A 15,985-nucleotide genomic window follows, 5' to 3' on the forward strand; every position below is an offset into this window, starting at 1 on the left:
AGGGTGCTGTGCAAGGTCTCCTGTGGTGCAGAGCTGTCAGCGACTGTGAGGTGAGAGCGGGCCCGGCCTCGGCCAGGCTGGAGCCCCAGCAGAGCCCTGGCAGAGCCCGGAGAAGCCTGAGCCTTGGCACAGGCAGGCTGGAAGGAGGCCCTTGGAGCTGCAAGAGGCAGCAGCCTGGCCCTGGCTGCCTCTTGCTGGCCCCAGGCAAATCCTCCGCTCTCAGAGCCAAGCTGGCAGCTGGCTGCTCCTGAGGGGAAGCGGCGCCGTGCTGGGCACAGCACACACTGGTGCCATGGGCTGTCTGGAGTCTGCACAGGAGGAGAGAAAGGCAAAGAGCAGCCCAGGGCTGGTGCCCTGCCTGACCATTGCTGCTCTTCTGCCGCCTGCCCTGGAACTCCTGGCAATGGTCAGCAGTGTGTGCAGCACTCTGGGCACAGGGGGAGGGAGCCGGGCTGCTCCGCAGGCTCCAGCACAGGGCAGTGTCCTTCAGGCACGGCATTTCTGCCAGGGGAACCGAGGCCAGCGTGAGGCACTGACAGCAAGTCAGGGCACATCTGCACGAGCCAGTGCCTCACACAGCTCTGGGACCAAGCGCCTGCAATCCTGGAGCTCTGCACTGAGCCACAGCAAAGGTGTGAAATGCAAAGGGTTTTGCAGAAATATTCAGGGGCATCAGGCCAGCCTGCTTGGTGCTCTCTGGGGCACAGCAAGCACTGTGCAATGCAGCTCGGAGCTGCTGGCAGAGAGGGACTATGGGCATGTGCCTGAGGCTTCTTCTTGAGTAGTGATTTGGAAGGGAGCAGAAGGGTCTCAGCAGGCAATTTGTGTTTTCTTCATTAATTTCTGCATGGACGACACAATGTGGCATCACGCAGCAAGAGCACTTAGAAAACTTTTTTACTCTAAGTTTGTGTTGAATTCCAAAAAAAGGAAGGAGAGGTGTTGGGAAGAACAACATGTTGAAGTGAAACAAATAGGGCTTGTGAATTCCATTACTTTTAACAATTTTCTGGGATTGAAAGTCAACAAATCAGCTTTCCCCAAGGAATTCCCATTGTTGATCTGTGTCTGAATGGATGTTCCTGCTCGTGTGTTCATCCAGGTGTCCACAGGGAGCCAGGAAGATGTGGAGCCTCTCAGCCAGGTGTCTTCCCAACACGGATCACCAGGACCACGGATCACCAGGGCTCTGCCCAACGGGGGTCACTGGGGATCATCCAACGCCCATCCTCCCATGGGGGATGGAGCTGGAGCAGCGCACGAAGCTCTTCCCACACTTGGGGCACTCGCAGGGCTTCCCTTAATGGTGACTCCGTTGGTGTTGGGTCAAGTTAGATCTCTGTGAGAAGCTCTTCCCACACTGGGGACACTCGTAGGGCCTCTCCCCAGTATGGATGCGCCGGTGGGCAGTGAGGATGGTGTTGCGGTTGAAGCTCTTCCCGCAGTCAGGGCAGCGGAAGGGCCTCTCATCTGTGTGAATCCGCTCATGTCTGATGAGAGTGGAACTGCGCTGAAACCTCTTCCCACACTCCGGACACTCGTAGGGCTTCTCCCCGGTGTGAACGAGCTGGTGTGTCCTCAGGGTGTCACTCCACCCAAAGCTCTTCCCACAATCCAAGCAGGTGTAGGGTCGTTCCCCTGTGTGGCTCCTCTGGTGCTTCCTAAGGCTGGAGCGGTCATTGAAGCTCTTCCCACATTTTCCACACTTGTAGGGCTTTTCCCCAGTGTGAATCACTTGGTGCCGCATGAGGCTGGAGCTCTGGCTGAAGCTCTTCCCACATTCCCCACACTCGCAGGGCTTTTCCCCAGTGTGAATCACCTGGTGCCGGATCAGGTAGGAACTCTTTTTGAAGCCCTTCCCACATTCCAAGCACTTGTAGGGCTTCTCCCCTCCGTGAGGCTTCACCCCAAGCTCCGAGCTCTGGCTGGATCTCTGGCCACCTTCCTGGCACAGGGGGGATCTTTCCTCTTCACAGCTCCTTGGGCTGGGTTTGCAGCCCCTCCTCGTGTGGGATCTCTGGGGCCTTTCCTTCTCCTCCATCTGGCCTCGGTTTGGGAATGAAAAATCCTGGTCTGGGGAAAAAACAAGAGAAGAGTGTCTTGGGGTGGGGATTCTTTCTTGCCCAAGTTCATCTCAGGAAGTCATTGGGCATCTTGTGTCTGGAAGAACCTCCAGGACACCAAGATTCAGCACAAATATCCTCCAAACATCAAGACGTTACTATGGAGTTAAATGTTTCTGAAAATGCTTATTAAAATCATGTAGAGGTAGGCCACAAGAATGCTTGGTATTGGGGATGATCTAGCAAGCTGAAATGTTTACGGTAACGGGAACTGGTACTTGGGGTCTCCAAGATACCCACCCAGAGATAAGATTCGGACATGTTCATACAAGGATGAGCTAACTCTCATGAAGCAATATAGATAAAGTTAATGAAGCAATATTAATGAAGCAATATTGATAAGGTTGTTATAGTGATTACTGCTACAGCTGAAATTGTAGAAATATGTGCACTTTGGACAAAGACGATGGAGATAGATTTGGGTTGCTGATACCCCTAGTGCCCACGCACTTCAATAAAGCACCTACATATAATCAGTCTGTGATTATGTGTGTTCATGAACGCTAACATTTTGGTGACCCAGATGGGTCCCTGTGAGTGCTGCTGAGCGAGCTCACGACCCGATCATGCTCCAGCCGGCACCGAGGGATTCTCGGGAAGCCCATCCAGCTGCGACCGTCTGCGCCGCTCACAACGTCCCTCTGAGAGAGGTGAGGTGCTTTTCGGTCTGCTCTGGTGCCTGCCGATAAGACGCAGCCAAAGCTTCGCACGGTTGGGCTGGAGGAATTCCTGGTATTGCCCAGGCGCCGCCTGTCAGACAAGTGCGAAAGCGTTGCAGGTTGGGCAGCAGTGGTGTGTGGTGTATTGTAACTGTAACATGGAGAAGCTTAAAGGGATTTGAGGTGGCAATGCCCCTGTACCACCTACTTCTCCTTTGGGGTGCTTATTAGCACATTGCAAACAGGGAAACTTTGGGCAAGATTTACATAAAGTTGATTGATTATTGTAATACATGGTGGACAGGATATGACCTAGACAGTGGGGAAAAGTGGCTGAGAAATGTATCTTTGCAGTAGAACACCATTTTACAGTTGATGTTGTTCTGTAAGCCCGAGGGAAAGTGGGATGAAGTTTCGTACGTTGATTTGTTTTTCTATTTGTGAGACAAGCCAGAATGGCAGGCTGAGTGTGGATTGATGGCAGTTAAGGCACGTGTGAGTGATAAATGTGAGCTTTGTGTAAAAGAAAAAGTTGTTTAGAGCACCTGGCATTAAAAGAAAGTTTGTGTTGGGGGAAAGAGATGGATGTTGATTTACAAGTGGATTCAGCAGAACCAAAAGAACACAATTTTGTTTTGTCTGCCCCCACTTCACCCAATCCTATTTCACCTAACCCTATCTCGCCTAATCCCACTTCACCTTGCCCTCTTTATCCTCCTCTACCGCCTTCACCTGATCCTTCTTCTCCAGGAGATGATCCAAATCTAACCGTGATACAAGGAAATGTGAAAAATGCTGGGGAGGAAGATAGCAGTAGCGGGGGTGATGATAATAAATCAGCGACACCGGTATCCCATCGGACTCGGTCACAGCTCGCTCCGGTTCTGGGTAGAACGGGAAAAGATTTGGGCAGACAAAGGTGGACTGTGATTGCCCCCTTGAGACAAGGAGTAGCAGTAGAAGGGCCGGTGTTTGTGGAAGTTCCTTTTTCACCCGCAGACTTGATAATTTGGAAACAATCAGCTGGAACTTAGAGAGAAAACCCTGATAAAGTAGCAGGGGTGGTAAAAATGATTATGAAAACTCAGATCCAGTTTGGGATGATATACAAGTAATAGTGGATAATTAAATGGACTCTACTGAGAAAGAGATGGTGCTTAGAGCAGCCAAGGAGAAGATGAGAGAAGATCTCAGAACTGGGGTGCTGACGACGACTTTAGATGAGAACTTTCTAACCGAGGATGCAGGGTGGGATCCCAATGCCTTTGGGGACATGCGGAGCCTGAAGAGATATCAAGAGTGGCTCCAGACAGGGGTTGGGAATGCTGTAACTACGGCTATGAATTGGTCTAAATTGTATGAGATAAGACAGGAAAAGAAAGAATCCCCTGCTGCATTTTTGGAAAGGCTTAAGGAGGCAGCAAGAAAGTATACAGATCTTCAACTAGAAACAGAACAAGCGAATGTTCAGCTGGCATTCATTTTTCTTGGGCAGTTGCAGGATGATATTAGGAGAAAACTGCAGAAGTCAGAAGGAGAAGATTCAAGGAATTTGAATCAATTACTTGAAGTGGCTTGGAAAGTATACAGTAACAGGGAAAAGGAAGCTAGTAAAAAGCAGCAGCAAAATCTTTTGGCAGTGATCCAAGGAAGAGAGAATCCAGGTTTCAGAGGATGCGGCAGAGGTGGTCGTGGACTGGGGAGGGGCGGACTTGGCAGAGGACGAGGGGGATGGGTTTTGCCAAGATTGGGGTTAAATCAATGTGCTTCTTGTAGACAAGAGGGGCACTGGAAAAATGAATGTCCAAATCGGTTTAACCAGGGCAAGCAGTTCAAGCAGAATCAAGATGCTTCCAAATTAATGGTGCTGGGGGAGTACAACAGCTGACTAGAATCAGAACAAAAACCAATACAAGAACCTTTAGTAACTATACAATTGGGAGATAAAGAAGTAAAATTTCTGGTGGATACGGGGGCTACATAGTCTGTGCTAAATGATCTAAAAGGGCAAGCTGGAGACAAAACAGCAACAATAGTTGGAGCCACAGGGAAGGAGAAGAATCGACCATTCCTGCAACCCCTGGATTTGTGTTTTGGAAACAAAGTGTTAACACATGAATTTTTAGATATGCCTCAGTGTCCAATTCCACTTTGAGGATGAGATTTATTAGCAAAACTTGATGCAGTGATAACTTTTGAAAACGGGGAGCTTTCAATGAAAATACCTGAATCAAAGACAGGACAAATCTTAATGATAAAAGAAAAAACAGACCCTGCTATCCCTCGGGAAGTAGAGGATGCAGTAATTCCCTCTCTATGGGAAACAGACATACCAGGAAAATCTAAGTTGGCACAACCAGGACATGTAGAATGAAAAGAAGGAGCAAAAGCTGTCCAGGTTAAACAGTATCCCATAAAGCCAGAAGCACGGCAAGGAATAGTAAAGATTATTGATAAATTTTTGAAGTACCAAATTTTAGAAGAATGTGAATCAGAATTGAATACACCAATACTTCCAGTGAAGAAACCAAATGGTGAGTACAGACTAGTACAGGATTTGAGAGCAATAAATGGAATATCTAAAGATATTTACCCAGTGGTAGCTAATCCCTACACATTGTTGACATTTGTGAAAGAGAAATAGAAATGCTTTACTGTAATTGATTCAAAAGATGACTTTTTCTGCATACCACTTGACAAAGAAAGTAGGAAACTGTCTGCCTTTGAATGGGAAAATCCAGACAATGGAAGGAAAACTCAGCTCACCTGAACACGACTCCCACAAGGATACAAGAACAGTCCAACCCTATTTGGAAGTCAGGTGGCGAAGGAGCTGGAGATTTGGAACGAGAATGGGCAAGTACCAAGAGAACAATACCTGCTGTTACAGTATGTTGGTGATATACTGACAGCTACAGAAGAGAAAACAACCTGCATAAAGGTAACAATTGAAATTTTAAATCAACTAGGAATGGGAGGATATAAGGTGTCTAAAGAAAAGGCACAAATTGCCCAGCAGACTGTGATTTACCTGGGATGTGAAATCTCACAAGGGCAATGTAAATTGGGTACTAACCGTATTCAAGCTATTTGTGCTATTCCAGAACCCCAGAACCTGCATGAGCTGCGAGTTTGCTTTGGGATGACAGAGTGGTGCAGCCTGTGGATCATGGACTATGGACTAATTGCAAAACCCCTGTATGAAGCCCAGAAGACACAACCGCTTACCTGGGGCAGACCACAGAAGGAGGCCTTCCTCAAACTGAAGGAGGCATTGACAACAGCTCCAGTGTTAGGATTGCCTGATTTGTCCAAAGATTTTCAGCTGTTTGTGCATGAAAGATCACACCCAGCACTGGCAGTGCTGACCCAACATTTGGGAAGCTGGAAAAGGCTGGTAGGCTGCTTTTCCAAACAACTTGACAACGTGAGTGCTGGATGGCCTTCATGCCTGCGGCAGTTGCAGTCACTGTGATGCTGATCCAAGAAGCCAGGAAACTCACGATGGGCAGACACATAGATGTCTATGTGCCACACATGGTGACCACTGGTTTAGAACAAAAGGGGAGCCATTGGCTATCTCCAAGCAGGATGATGAAATTCCAGGCAATCCTAACCGAGCACGATGATTTCACATTAAAGACAGCTAAACCTTCTGAATCCAGCTTTGTTCCTTACCAGCAAACACATCTGCCCAACGAGCAGAATTGGTTGGTTTAACCAGGGCATTAGAGATGAGTGAAGGGAACAAAGTAAATATCTGGACTGATTCAAAACATGCTTTTGGAGTGGTGCATGTACACGGGGCACTGGGGAAAGAAAGAGGACTGCTGTCTCCTCAAGGCACACACATCAAGATGCAGTCCTGCAATTAATAAAAGCAATACCAAAGCCTGACCAAGTAGCAATCATGCACTGTAAAGCTCACCAATCAGGAAGCTCCAAAATTCATGAGGGAAATCGGAAAGCAGACTGGACAGCCCGACAAGCTGCTCGAGAAGTGCAAACTGCAATGGCATTGATACCTTTAAAAACTAATGTATCTCAATTCAATTTACCCCCAGAACCAAAATATTCAATAGAGGATGAGAAATTGGGATGCTCACAGAATGCACAGAAGAATTCAGAAGGGTGGTATGTGAGTACACAGGGACAAGTAGTGGTACCCCCCTTGAGAATGAGAGAACTTCTACAAATTAAACATAACAAATGTCATTGGGGTGCAGAGGCATTGGTGAAATTGTTAAAACAAAATTTAATTTCAGTATGGATGTTAACAATGGCAAAATCAGTAATGTCAAAATGTGAAATTTGCTTAAAGAACAATCCAGTGGCTAGATGACAGGCACAATTAGGGAAAATTTGGGTAGGAGTAGAACCAGGAGATTATTGGCAAGTAGATTTTGTAGAATTAGCAAGAACTTGAGGATACAAATATCTATTGGTAGGGCTTGACACATTTTCAGGATGGCCAGAAGCTCTTCGCTGTCACACAAATCAAGCAAAGGAGACAGTCAAGTGGTTACTGCAAGAAATCATTCCAAGATTTGGGGTGCCTCTAGGAATAACATCAGATAGGGACCCACATTTCACAGCCACAGTAGTGAGGGAGGTGAGTAGGTTACTGGGAATAGCTTGGCATCTCCATACACCATGGAGACCCCAATCCAGTGGACAGGTAGAGAGGATGAATCAGACATTGAAGAGGCAAATCAGCAAAAGATGCCAAGAGGCTAAATTGCAGTAGCCACAAGCTTTACCAATAGCACTGCTGAGGATTCGGATAAAGCCTAGAAGCGGGATGTCAGTCAGTCCTTATGAGATATTGGATGGGAAACCATATGAATGCCCTGAACCTAATCCAAATGTACATGTTACAGGGAAGCAAGAGGTGTAGAATTATGTTCTGTCTCTTGGAAAAGGTCGAGCTCGGCTTCGGAGCACCCTTGTGTGGAACAGGCCGCTGACTCTTGAGAATCCAGTTCATGACATCCCCCCGGGAGATGAAGTGTACGGTAAAAGCTGGAAGGAAGAACCATTAAAAGAAAGGTGGAATGGACCCTATCAGGTACTGTTAACTACCTTGACAGCAGTCAAAGGAGCTGGACTGGATCCCTGCATACATTACACCAGAGTGAAGAAGGTTTCCCCTGCACTGTGGACTGCACAAACTGTAGGGCCAACAAAGCTGCAGATAAACCGGGTTTGATTGTTTCAAATGTCTAGGTTGCTAGTGACTGTAATGGTGATTATGTCATGGCCTTTAGGGCCAACAGTTGGAATCAATGTTACCTTGGGATGTGAAATGCAAAAGGATCAGCTGACAACTCTGCATTTGAGAATGAAGAGGGATGTGGGGGTGCAGCCAGAAATACAAGTGATAAAAGTCTCTCATACTATTCAGGCAGAAAATGGGATGATTGGATTAATTCAAGATTTAGCCAACATGCAAAACACCAGCAAAATAACTGCCTGTCTGCCAATACCAAAGGCAGCAGGAGACCAAATAAATTGGGGAATTATAACATCAAAATTAGCTGAAATACAAAAGAATAAAAATGAAAATGTGAGCTTTGTACTGCATATAGATTACGAGTACCCAAATAAGACAGTGTTTGAAAATGCTGTGAAGCCAAAGTATTCATGTATATGGGATTTCCATGAAAATGGAGGAAAGTATGAACCAAAACTAGGCTGGTATGGGGGATTAGGGAATTATGGATGGTATTATGAAAAGATAGCAAAGGTCATTAAAGAAAAGATTCCAGTATCAAAGTGGAAATGTGAAGAACAGGAAGGAAAAGATCAGGCTGAAGCTTGGGACAGTTCATGGTCAATGAGTGGGCTTCAGAAATTCCAATCTATGGCAGATAGCTCTTGGTGCATTAAGTGGGAAGGCTCTGAAAGTGAAACAGATCCAGGGGTATGGAACACTGCAACCAGTAGTAGAATGGAGGCAGACAAAGTGAATTGGTGGGTATGGAACAAAACTTAGGACTGTACTTCTGATGATGAAGAAATAAAACAAATGCCACCACTAGTGGTAGCTCTGCAAATTGGATGTGCCTGCAGAGGAATCAAACATAAACAAGGTGAAATAAATGACAAGATAGGACAAGCGATCCAAAAGGTAATATGTAGCACAAGTACAATTCAGAGTCCAGGCCAATTTGGATGGGCAGCAAGCGATGGCACCTGGACAACACATCTGCCTGTAGGTAAAAAAGTAAAAGAGATTACTTTAGGCCTCCCCACCTTATGCCCAATTTGGAAAAGGTCCCCATTTAAGGGAGAGCATGAACTTCTGCAAATAAGGACTAGACGAGAAGTTCAGGAAAACAAAGCTGAAGATGAAGAAAGACAGCAGGAACCCTCCAGTAGTGTAAAATTTGAGTGGGCTCTGGAATCCTTGTTTGGTCCAATAGCAAATTATGATAATAGAAAGATGTTGTACAAACTTACAGGCCAGATAGAAAGATTGGCAAGAGTTACCAAAGAGGGATTTAGAGAGCTAAATGTACAATTACAAGCCACAACTAAAATGACCCTGCAAAACAGATTGGCTTTAGATATGTTATTGTTGAAAGAACACGGAGTGTGCGGGTACCTAAAAGGACAAATTGATCACTGCTGCATCCACAGCCCAAATGGAACTGCATATGTAGAACACAACATTAATCAGTTAAAACAAATAGAACATGAAGCACAGAAAGAGAGGGAAGATCTGACCACAAGTTGGGTAGATAAAAGTTTTGAAGGGTTAGGATGGAATGTGAGCTCATGGATCAAATCTATTCTTGAGAGTCTGATAATCCTACTAATTGTGTTCTTAGCAATCTAGTTAATCTGTGCAGTTCTGAAAGGAGAGATAAAGAAAAGAGTATCCTGGAACCAGAAGATAATAAAGGCACTGACACGGGACAGAGATCCACATCCACATTTGTGATCTCCAAGTCCTCCAGAGTGCAGCAACGCTTACGACAACTGTGGATTCAAAGACGAACATCAAGTATAAACTCAGAAAAAGGACTGTATATAGTGAAAGCATTACACTTATTATAGTCAAGTGAAATATTTTCAAAGAGGGGAAATATGTTACTATGGCGTTAAATGTTTCTGAAAATGTTTCTTAAAATCATGTAGAGGTAGGCCACATGAATGCTGGGTATTAGGGATGATCTAGCAAGCTGAAATGTTTACAGTAACGGGAACTGGTACTTGGGGTCTCCAAGATACCCACCCAGAGATAAGATTTGGACATGTTCATACAAGGATGAGCTAACTCTCATGAAGCAATATAGATAAAGTTAATGAAAATTTAGTAATGAAGCAATATCGATAAGGTTGTTACAGTGATTACTGCTACAGCTGAAATTGTAGAAATATGTGCACTTTGGACAAAGATAATGGAGCTAGATTTGGGTTGCTGATACCCCCAGTTCCCCAACGCTTCAATAAAGTACCTGCATACAATCAGTCTGTGATTATGTGTGTTCCTGAACGCTAACAAAGACAGATCAAAAACTTCCAAAACACAAAAAATCTGATATCCCCTCAAAATAGAAAGATGCAGCTCCCACAAAAAAACAAAGCACCAACATTTAGCCCAATAAAGCTCAGAAAACACCAAGATTCAGCCCCGGGAAAATCGTGCATCTCCCTGCCCCGGCACTCGCTGCCTGGGGGGTGAGGGGGGCAATGAGGCCGGGCCGGAGCAGGGGGTGCCTGAGAGAGGCCCCGAGCCCGGCAGAAGCCCCTGCACAGCCATGCAAGTGGCTCCTGGCCGGACTCGGGGATCCCCCTGGCCATCCCCGCTGGAGTAGCCTGGTCCTGAGGGAGTCTGGCCCCTGCGAGGGACCCCAGGCTGCAGCAGGACAAGGATTCCTGGCCCTCAGGGGGAGGCAGTGACATGACCTGACTGTGACCCCCATCCCTGTGCCTCTGGGCGGGGAGGGGGACGGAGAGGGACACAAAGTTAAGCCCGGGAAGGAGGGACAGCTGGGGGGAAGATGCATTTCCGTAAGAATTACTTCTCTTCTCGTTTTCTTGTTCTGACACGTCTGAATAATAAATTCAATTAATTCCCCAAGTCAGGTGTGCTGTGCCCGTGACCAAGGATTGAACTGTCCCCACCCTCATCCAGACCCCCGAGCCTTTCCTTGTGTGTTCGGCTCCCCGCCCGGGGCAGGAAGGAGAGTCACAGAGTTTTGGCCTCGCTCCGGCATGCCCTGCTCCATCCCGGACTCACCCCAAGCTCGCAGCGCCCTCAGCTCCCGGGCACCCCGAGCTCCCGACGCTTCAGCGCAGCGGCGCTTCCTTGGCCTCCTGCCCGGGCCGGGCCCAGCGCCGGGGCCGCTCCTCGGCCCAGGGGTCCGAGAAATGGCCGAGATCAGCCCAAGGCACGCGAGGCCGTGCCGTGTGCAGAGCCCGCCGCTGGCTGCGATTGGCTGCTTCTGCCGTCACTCGTGGCTCTGGCGCGCGCTGATTGGGCAGAGCGGGGACAAGCCCGGCCCCGCTGGCGCCCCCAGGGCGGCCGTGGCTTGGGAGAGCCGCCATTGCCGGAGCGTCTGTGCGGGCCCGGCAGCGGCGGCAGCAGCGGCCGGAGCCCGGTGAGGCGGCGGCGGAGCTCGGAGGCGGCCCCGGCCATCGCAGGTGGGAGCCGCGCTCGGTTCTGCGGGGGTTCGGGGCTCGCTGCGGGCCCGGGAGGGGGCGGCAGGGGGCTGTGGCGGGTGGCTTGTGCCGTGGCCGGCCCGTGTTGGCCCTGGGCTGAGGGCGCTGCGGGAGCGGCTGCCCGCGGTCTCCTTGCCGCTGGGGCCTCGGCAGGAGGCGGTGGCGGAGCAGCGCTGGCTCATCCCGCTTCGTGTCGGTGGGCCGGAGGTGGCTGCGCTGTGCCCGGGACGCTGCGCTGGGGCCGCCTCCGAGCTCCGCCGCCGCCTCACCGGGCTCCGGCCGCTGCTGCCGCCGCTGCCGGGCCCGCACAGACGCTCCGGCAATGGCGGCTCTCCTGCCCCACGGCCGCCCTGGGGGCGCCAGCGGGGCCGGGCTTGTCCCCGCTCTGCCCAATCAGCGCGCGCCAGAGCCACGAGTGACGGCAGCAGCAGCCAATCGCAGCCAGCGGCGGGCTCTGCACACGGTACGGCCTCGCGTGCCTTGGACTGATCTCGGCCATTTCTCGGACCCCTGGGCTGAGGAGCGGCCCCGGCGCTGGGCCCGTCCCGGGCAGGAGGCCAAGGAAGCGCCGCTGTGCTGAAGCGCCGGGAGCTCGGGGTGCCCGGGAGCTGAGGGCGCTGCGAGCTTGGGGTGAGTCCGGGATGGAGCAGGGCATGCCGGAGCGAGGCCAAAACTCTGTGACTCTCCTTCCTGCCCCGGGCGGGGAGCCGAACACACAAGGAAAGGCTCGGGGGTCTGGATGAGGGTGGGGACAGTTCAATCCTTGGTCACGGGCACAGCACACCTGACTTGGGGAATTAATTGAATTTATTATTCAGACGTGTCAGAACAAGAAAACGAGAAGAGAAGTAATTCTTACGGAAATGCATCTTCCCCCCAGCTGTCCCTCCTTCCCGGGCTTAACTTTGTGCCCCTCTCCGTCCCCCTCCCCGCCCAGAGGCACAGGGATGGGGGTCACAGTCAGGTCATGTCACTGCCTCCCCCTGAGGGCCAGGAATCCTTGTCCTGCTGCAGCCTGGGGTCCCTCGCAGGGGCCAGACTCCCTCAGGACCAGGCTGCTCCAGCGGGGATGGCCAGGGGGATCCCCGAGTCCGGCCAGGAGCCACTTGCATGGCTGTGCAGGGGCTTCTGCCGGGCTCGGGGCCTCTCTCAGGCACCCCCTGCTCCGGCCCAACCTCACTGCCCCCCTCACCCCCCATGCAGCGAGTGCCCGGGCAGGGAGATGCACGATTTTCCCGGGGCTGAATCTTGGTGTTTTCTGAGCTTTATTGGGCTAAATGTTGGAGTTTTGTTTTTTTGTGGGGGCTGAATCTTTCTATTTTGGGGGGATATCAGATTTTTTGTGTTTTGGAAGTTTTTGATCTGTTTTGATGTTTGGAGGATGTTTGTGCTGAATCTTGGTGTCCTGGAGGTTCTTCCAGACACAAGCTGCCCAATGACTTTCTGGGATGAACTTGTGCAAGGAGGAACCCCCTAGCCCAAGGCACTCTCCTCTTGTTTTTTCCCCCAAACCCGGATTTTTCATTCCTAAGCCGTGGCTGGATGGAGGAGAAGGAAAAGCCCCAGAGATCCCACACAAGGAGGGTCTGCAGACCCAGCCCAGGGAGCTGCGGGGAGGAAGGATCCCCCCTGTGCCAGGAAGGTGGCTGGGCATCCAGCCTGAGCTCAGAGCTGGGGGAGAAGCCTCATGGTGGGCAGAAGCCCCACAAGTGCTTGGAATGTGGGATGGGATTCAGAAAGAGCTCCTACCTGCGCCGGCACCAGAGCATCCACACTGGGAAAAAGCCCTACGAGTGTGGGGAATGTGGGAAGAGCTTCAGTGACCTCTGCAACCTGATGCATCACCAGAGGAGCCACACAGGGGAACGGCCCTACACCTGCTTGGAATGTGGGAAGAGGTTTGGGTGGAGCTCCAATCTGAGGACACACCAGCTCATCCACACTGGGGAGAGGCCCTACGAGTGTCCCGAGTGTGGGAAGAGGTTTAAGCGCAGCTCCCATGTCCTCCTACATGAGCGGATTCACACAGACGAGAGGCCCTTCCGCTGCCCCGACTGCGGGAAGGGCTTCAACCGCAACACCCACCTCACTCTCCACCGGCGCATCCACAGTGGGGAGAGGCCCTACGAGTGTCCCCAGTGTGGGAAGAGCTTCTCACAGAGATCTAACTTGACCCAGCACCAACGGAGGCACCAGTAAGGGAAGCCCTGCGAGTGACCTGAGTGCGGGAAGAGCTTCGTGCGCTGCTCCAGCTCCATCCCCCATGGGAGGATGGGCATTGGATGATCCCCAGTGACCCCCGTTGGGCAGAGCCCTGGTGATCCGTGGTCCTGGTGATCCATGTTGGGAAGACACCTGGCTTCCTGGGAGGCTGCACATCTTCCTGGCTCCCTGTGGACATTTGATGAACACCAGAGCAGGAACATCCATTGGGACACAGACATAGGGAATTCCTTTGGGAGAGCGGATTTGTTGATTTTCAAGGAAAAAATGTATTTTGCTTTCAGTCCAGTCTTCTACTGCCATCAAGGAATACTTGGAGATCTTTTCTTACCTCAGTCAAGGGTGTTTTCCTCAGCCAAATGTTGATGAACTGGGGCAAAGACCAAGATTTTGGAGGTAGTGGTGTGGAAAGCCCTCCAAAAAATGCTCTTCCCTCCCACCCAGGCATGTGGGTCCTCAGCTGGTAGAGACACAAAAATCCTTTCCTTTTGGCTTTGATTTGCTTTTGATTTTTCTTTATCCTTTCAAAATATCTAAGTTCAGATTAAAATAAAGACATTGATGTAAGACACAGGTGGGGACATTGAGGGACATAGACATGGTGGGCCATGGACATCGAGAGTGACATGAGGACACATGGACAGGGATGGGAACATGGCCATTCATGGGGACATGGGGAGACACTGGCACAGATGGAGACGTGGGGGGACAGTGCCAGGATGGAAACATGGTTGGGACACAGCCATGGGTGACGGCATGGTGGGCCATGGCCAGTGATATGTGGGGACATGGCCATGGGCACTGCCATGGGGGGAACTTGCAGGGGCTGTGGGGGATGCTGGGTTTGAGGGAGTTGAGGGTTCCTGGCAGGGACTTGGGGCTTGCTGAGGGCTTTGGGGAGCCCAGGCTGAGCGGCTGCGGCTGCGCTGGGAGCCCCTGGCGGAGGTTCTGGGGCAGCTGCTCAAGGACCCCCTGGCCTGGAGCCCCAGCTGGGCATTGGGCTCCTGGAAGGGAATGAACGTCCTTGTGCCCAGGAGGGAAATCCCAGCACCCCCAGGGTGTGGGGGGCAGCTGAGAGGCCACAGCAGGGAGGGGAAAGCCAGACAGAGCTGTTCCACTCCAGAACTGCACCCCAAAAATCCCCAAACTCAGGAATTGCTCCCAAGAGGAAGCTGCCAGGATCTGCTTGAATTGAGTGAAAGGGGGGAGGGGAGAGGTGGGGTGGTGGATTGGTCGGCAGTGGGGCAGGGGTGGAGGAGCAGGGGAAAAGAGGGGCATGGGAGCCCCATATTGGGTTTGGATGAGTCTTGCTCCTCCTTCATCCCACCTCCTTCTCCTCTCTGGCCCTTTTTCTCTTCCTCCATCTCTTCTTCTGGTCCCCCCGAGCCCAGTGCCCACCCTTGGATCCCCTTTTTTCCAATTCTTTCACATCCCATAGGAGGAGCCAGGATGGAGCCGGGGCAGGCCGAGCTGGGGCAGCACTGGGCTCTTGCCATGGTCCAGGTACCACCCATGCACCCCCTCCCCAAATTTCCCTGGTGGCTTCAGGGGTCCCAGTGCTCTTTAGGGTTTGCTGGGTGGCCATGCTGGAGTTAGGTGTCTCCAAAGGAGTCCCCAGAACAGGGTGACAGATGGAGGAGGACACACGGGGGTCCTGATCCAACCTGGGGCAGCATCTGTCCCTGACAGGGTACCCCCATGGGGTCTCCCCAAGTCCCTCCCCACTGCCCCCCATAAACGGGACAGGGGCAAACTGGGAAGCTTTACTGGGAACACTGGGAGCAGCCGGGCAAGGGCAGAGTCACAGCAGGGCTGGGGACACACACGACCCCTCCAAAATCAGCCCAGGGATGGAGCGGGGGATGCTGGCTGGGCCTGAAGCCATGGGGAGGGGCTGCGGCTGCCAGCGGCTCAGGAGCTCTGTGGGCAGAGAAAAGGGGGTGACACTGGGCTGGGGGCCCTGGGGGAGCACACACGTTCCGGGAGAGGGAGAATATGACCCCCAGGACCCCCCCTCACCTTCTTGTGCAGGCAGAAGCTGAGCCCCAGTGCCAGGAAGACAAAGCCCAACATGGAGCCCTCGATCCATATCAGCATCTTCCTGCGGGCAGCAGCATCTCTGGGAAGTCTGCAGGGGTTGGGATCCCCCCTAAAACCTCTCACAGACACCCCAAGCCCTTCCAAGCACCCTTCCACTCTCACCCACCCCACCCAGGACCTCTGAAACCTCCTCCCAGTCCCTTCCCAGCCTCCCCAGGATCCACCAAAGCCCCTCCTGTCCCTATCAGGATCCCACAGCCCCCTCCCAGA

At 51.4% G+C, this 15,985-nt stretch overlaps 2 protein-coding genes across 2 annotated transcripts; one reads left to right on the forward strand and one right to left on the reverse strand.

Annotated features, from left to right (window-relative positions):
• Positions 1 to 880: 880 nt before the first annotated feature.
• Positions 881 to 11,221, reverse strand: LOC147645684 (uncharacterized). Its single transcript, XM_086874324.1, has 2 exons — positions 11,031 to 11,221; positions 881 to 2,073 (listed from the first exon to the last, which is right to left on the reverse strand). Exon 2 carries the CDS (start codon positions 2,039 to 2,041, stop codon positions 1,301 to 1,303), a length of 741 nt encoding a protein of 246 aa, XP_086730450.1. The 5' UTR covers positions 2,042 to 2,073; positions 11,031 to 11,221; the 3' UTR covers positions 881 to 1,300.
• A 730-nt stretch (positions 11,222 to 11,951) lies between these two features.
• LOC147645685 (uncharacterized) lies at positions 11,952 to 14,246 on the forward strand. The gene has a single exon (XM_086874328.1). The coding sequence runs from the start codon at positions 12,995 to 12,997 to the stop codon at positions 13,649 to 13,651; it is 657 nt and encodes a 218-aa protein (XP_086730454.1). The 5' UTR covers positions 11,952 to 12,994; the 3' UTR covers positions 13,652 to 14,246.
• The last annotated feature ends 1,739 nt before the right edge of the window (positions 14,247 to 15,985 follow it).

This window comes from Cyanistes caeruleus, unplaced genomic scaffold, assembly GCF_971803275.1.
Source record: "Cyanistes caeruleus unplaced genomic scaffold, bCyaCae1.hap1.1 HAP1_SCAFFOLD_192, whole genome shotgun sequence".
Classification (NCBI taxonomy): domain Eukaryota; kingdom Metazoa; phylum Chordata; class Aves; order Passeriformes; family Paridae; genus Cyanistes; species Cyanistes caeruleus.

Bases quoted from the DNA above. Each gene is read 5' to 3' on its own strand.
- LOC147645684 (XM_086874324.1), bottom strand. From the start codon at position 2,041: ATGGAGGAGAAGGAAAGGCCCCAGAGATCCCACACGAGGAGGGGCTGC.
- LOC147645685 (XM_086874328.1), top strand. From the start codon at position 12,995: ATGGAGGAGAAGGAAAAGCCCCAGAGATCCCACACAAGGAGGGTCTGC.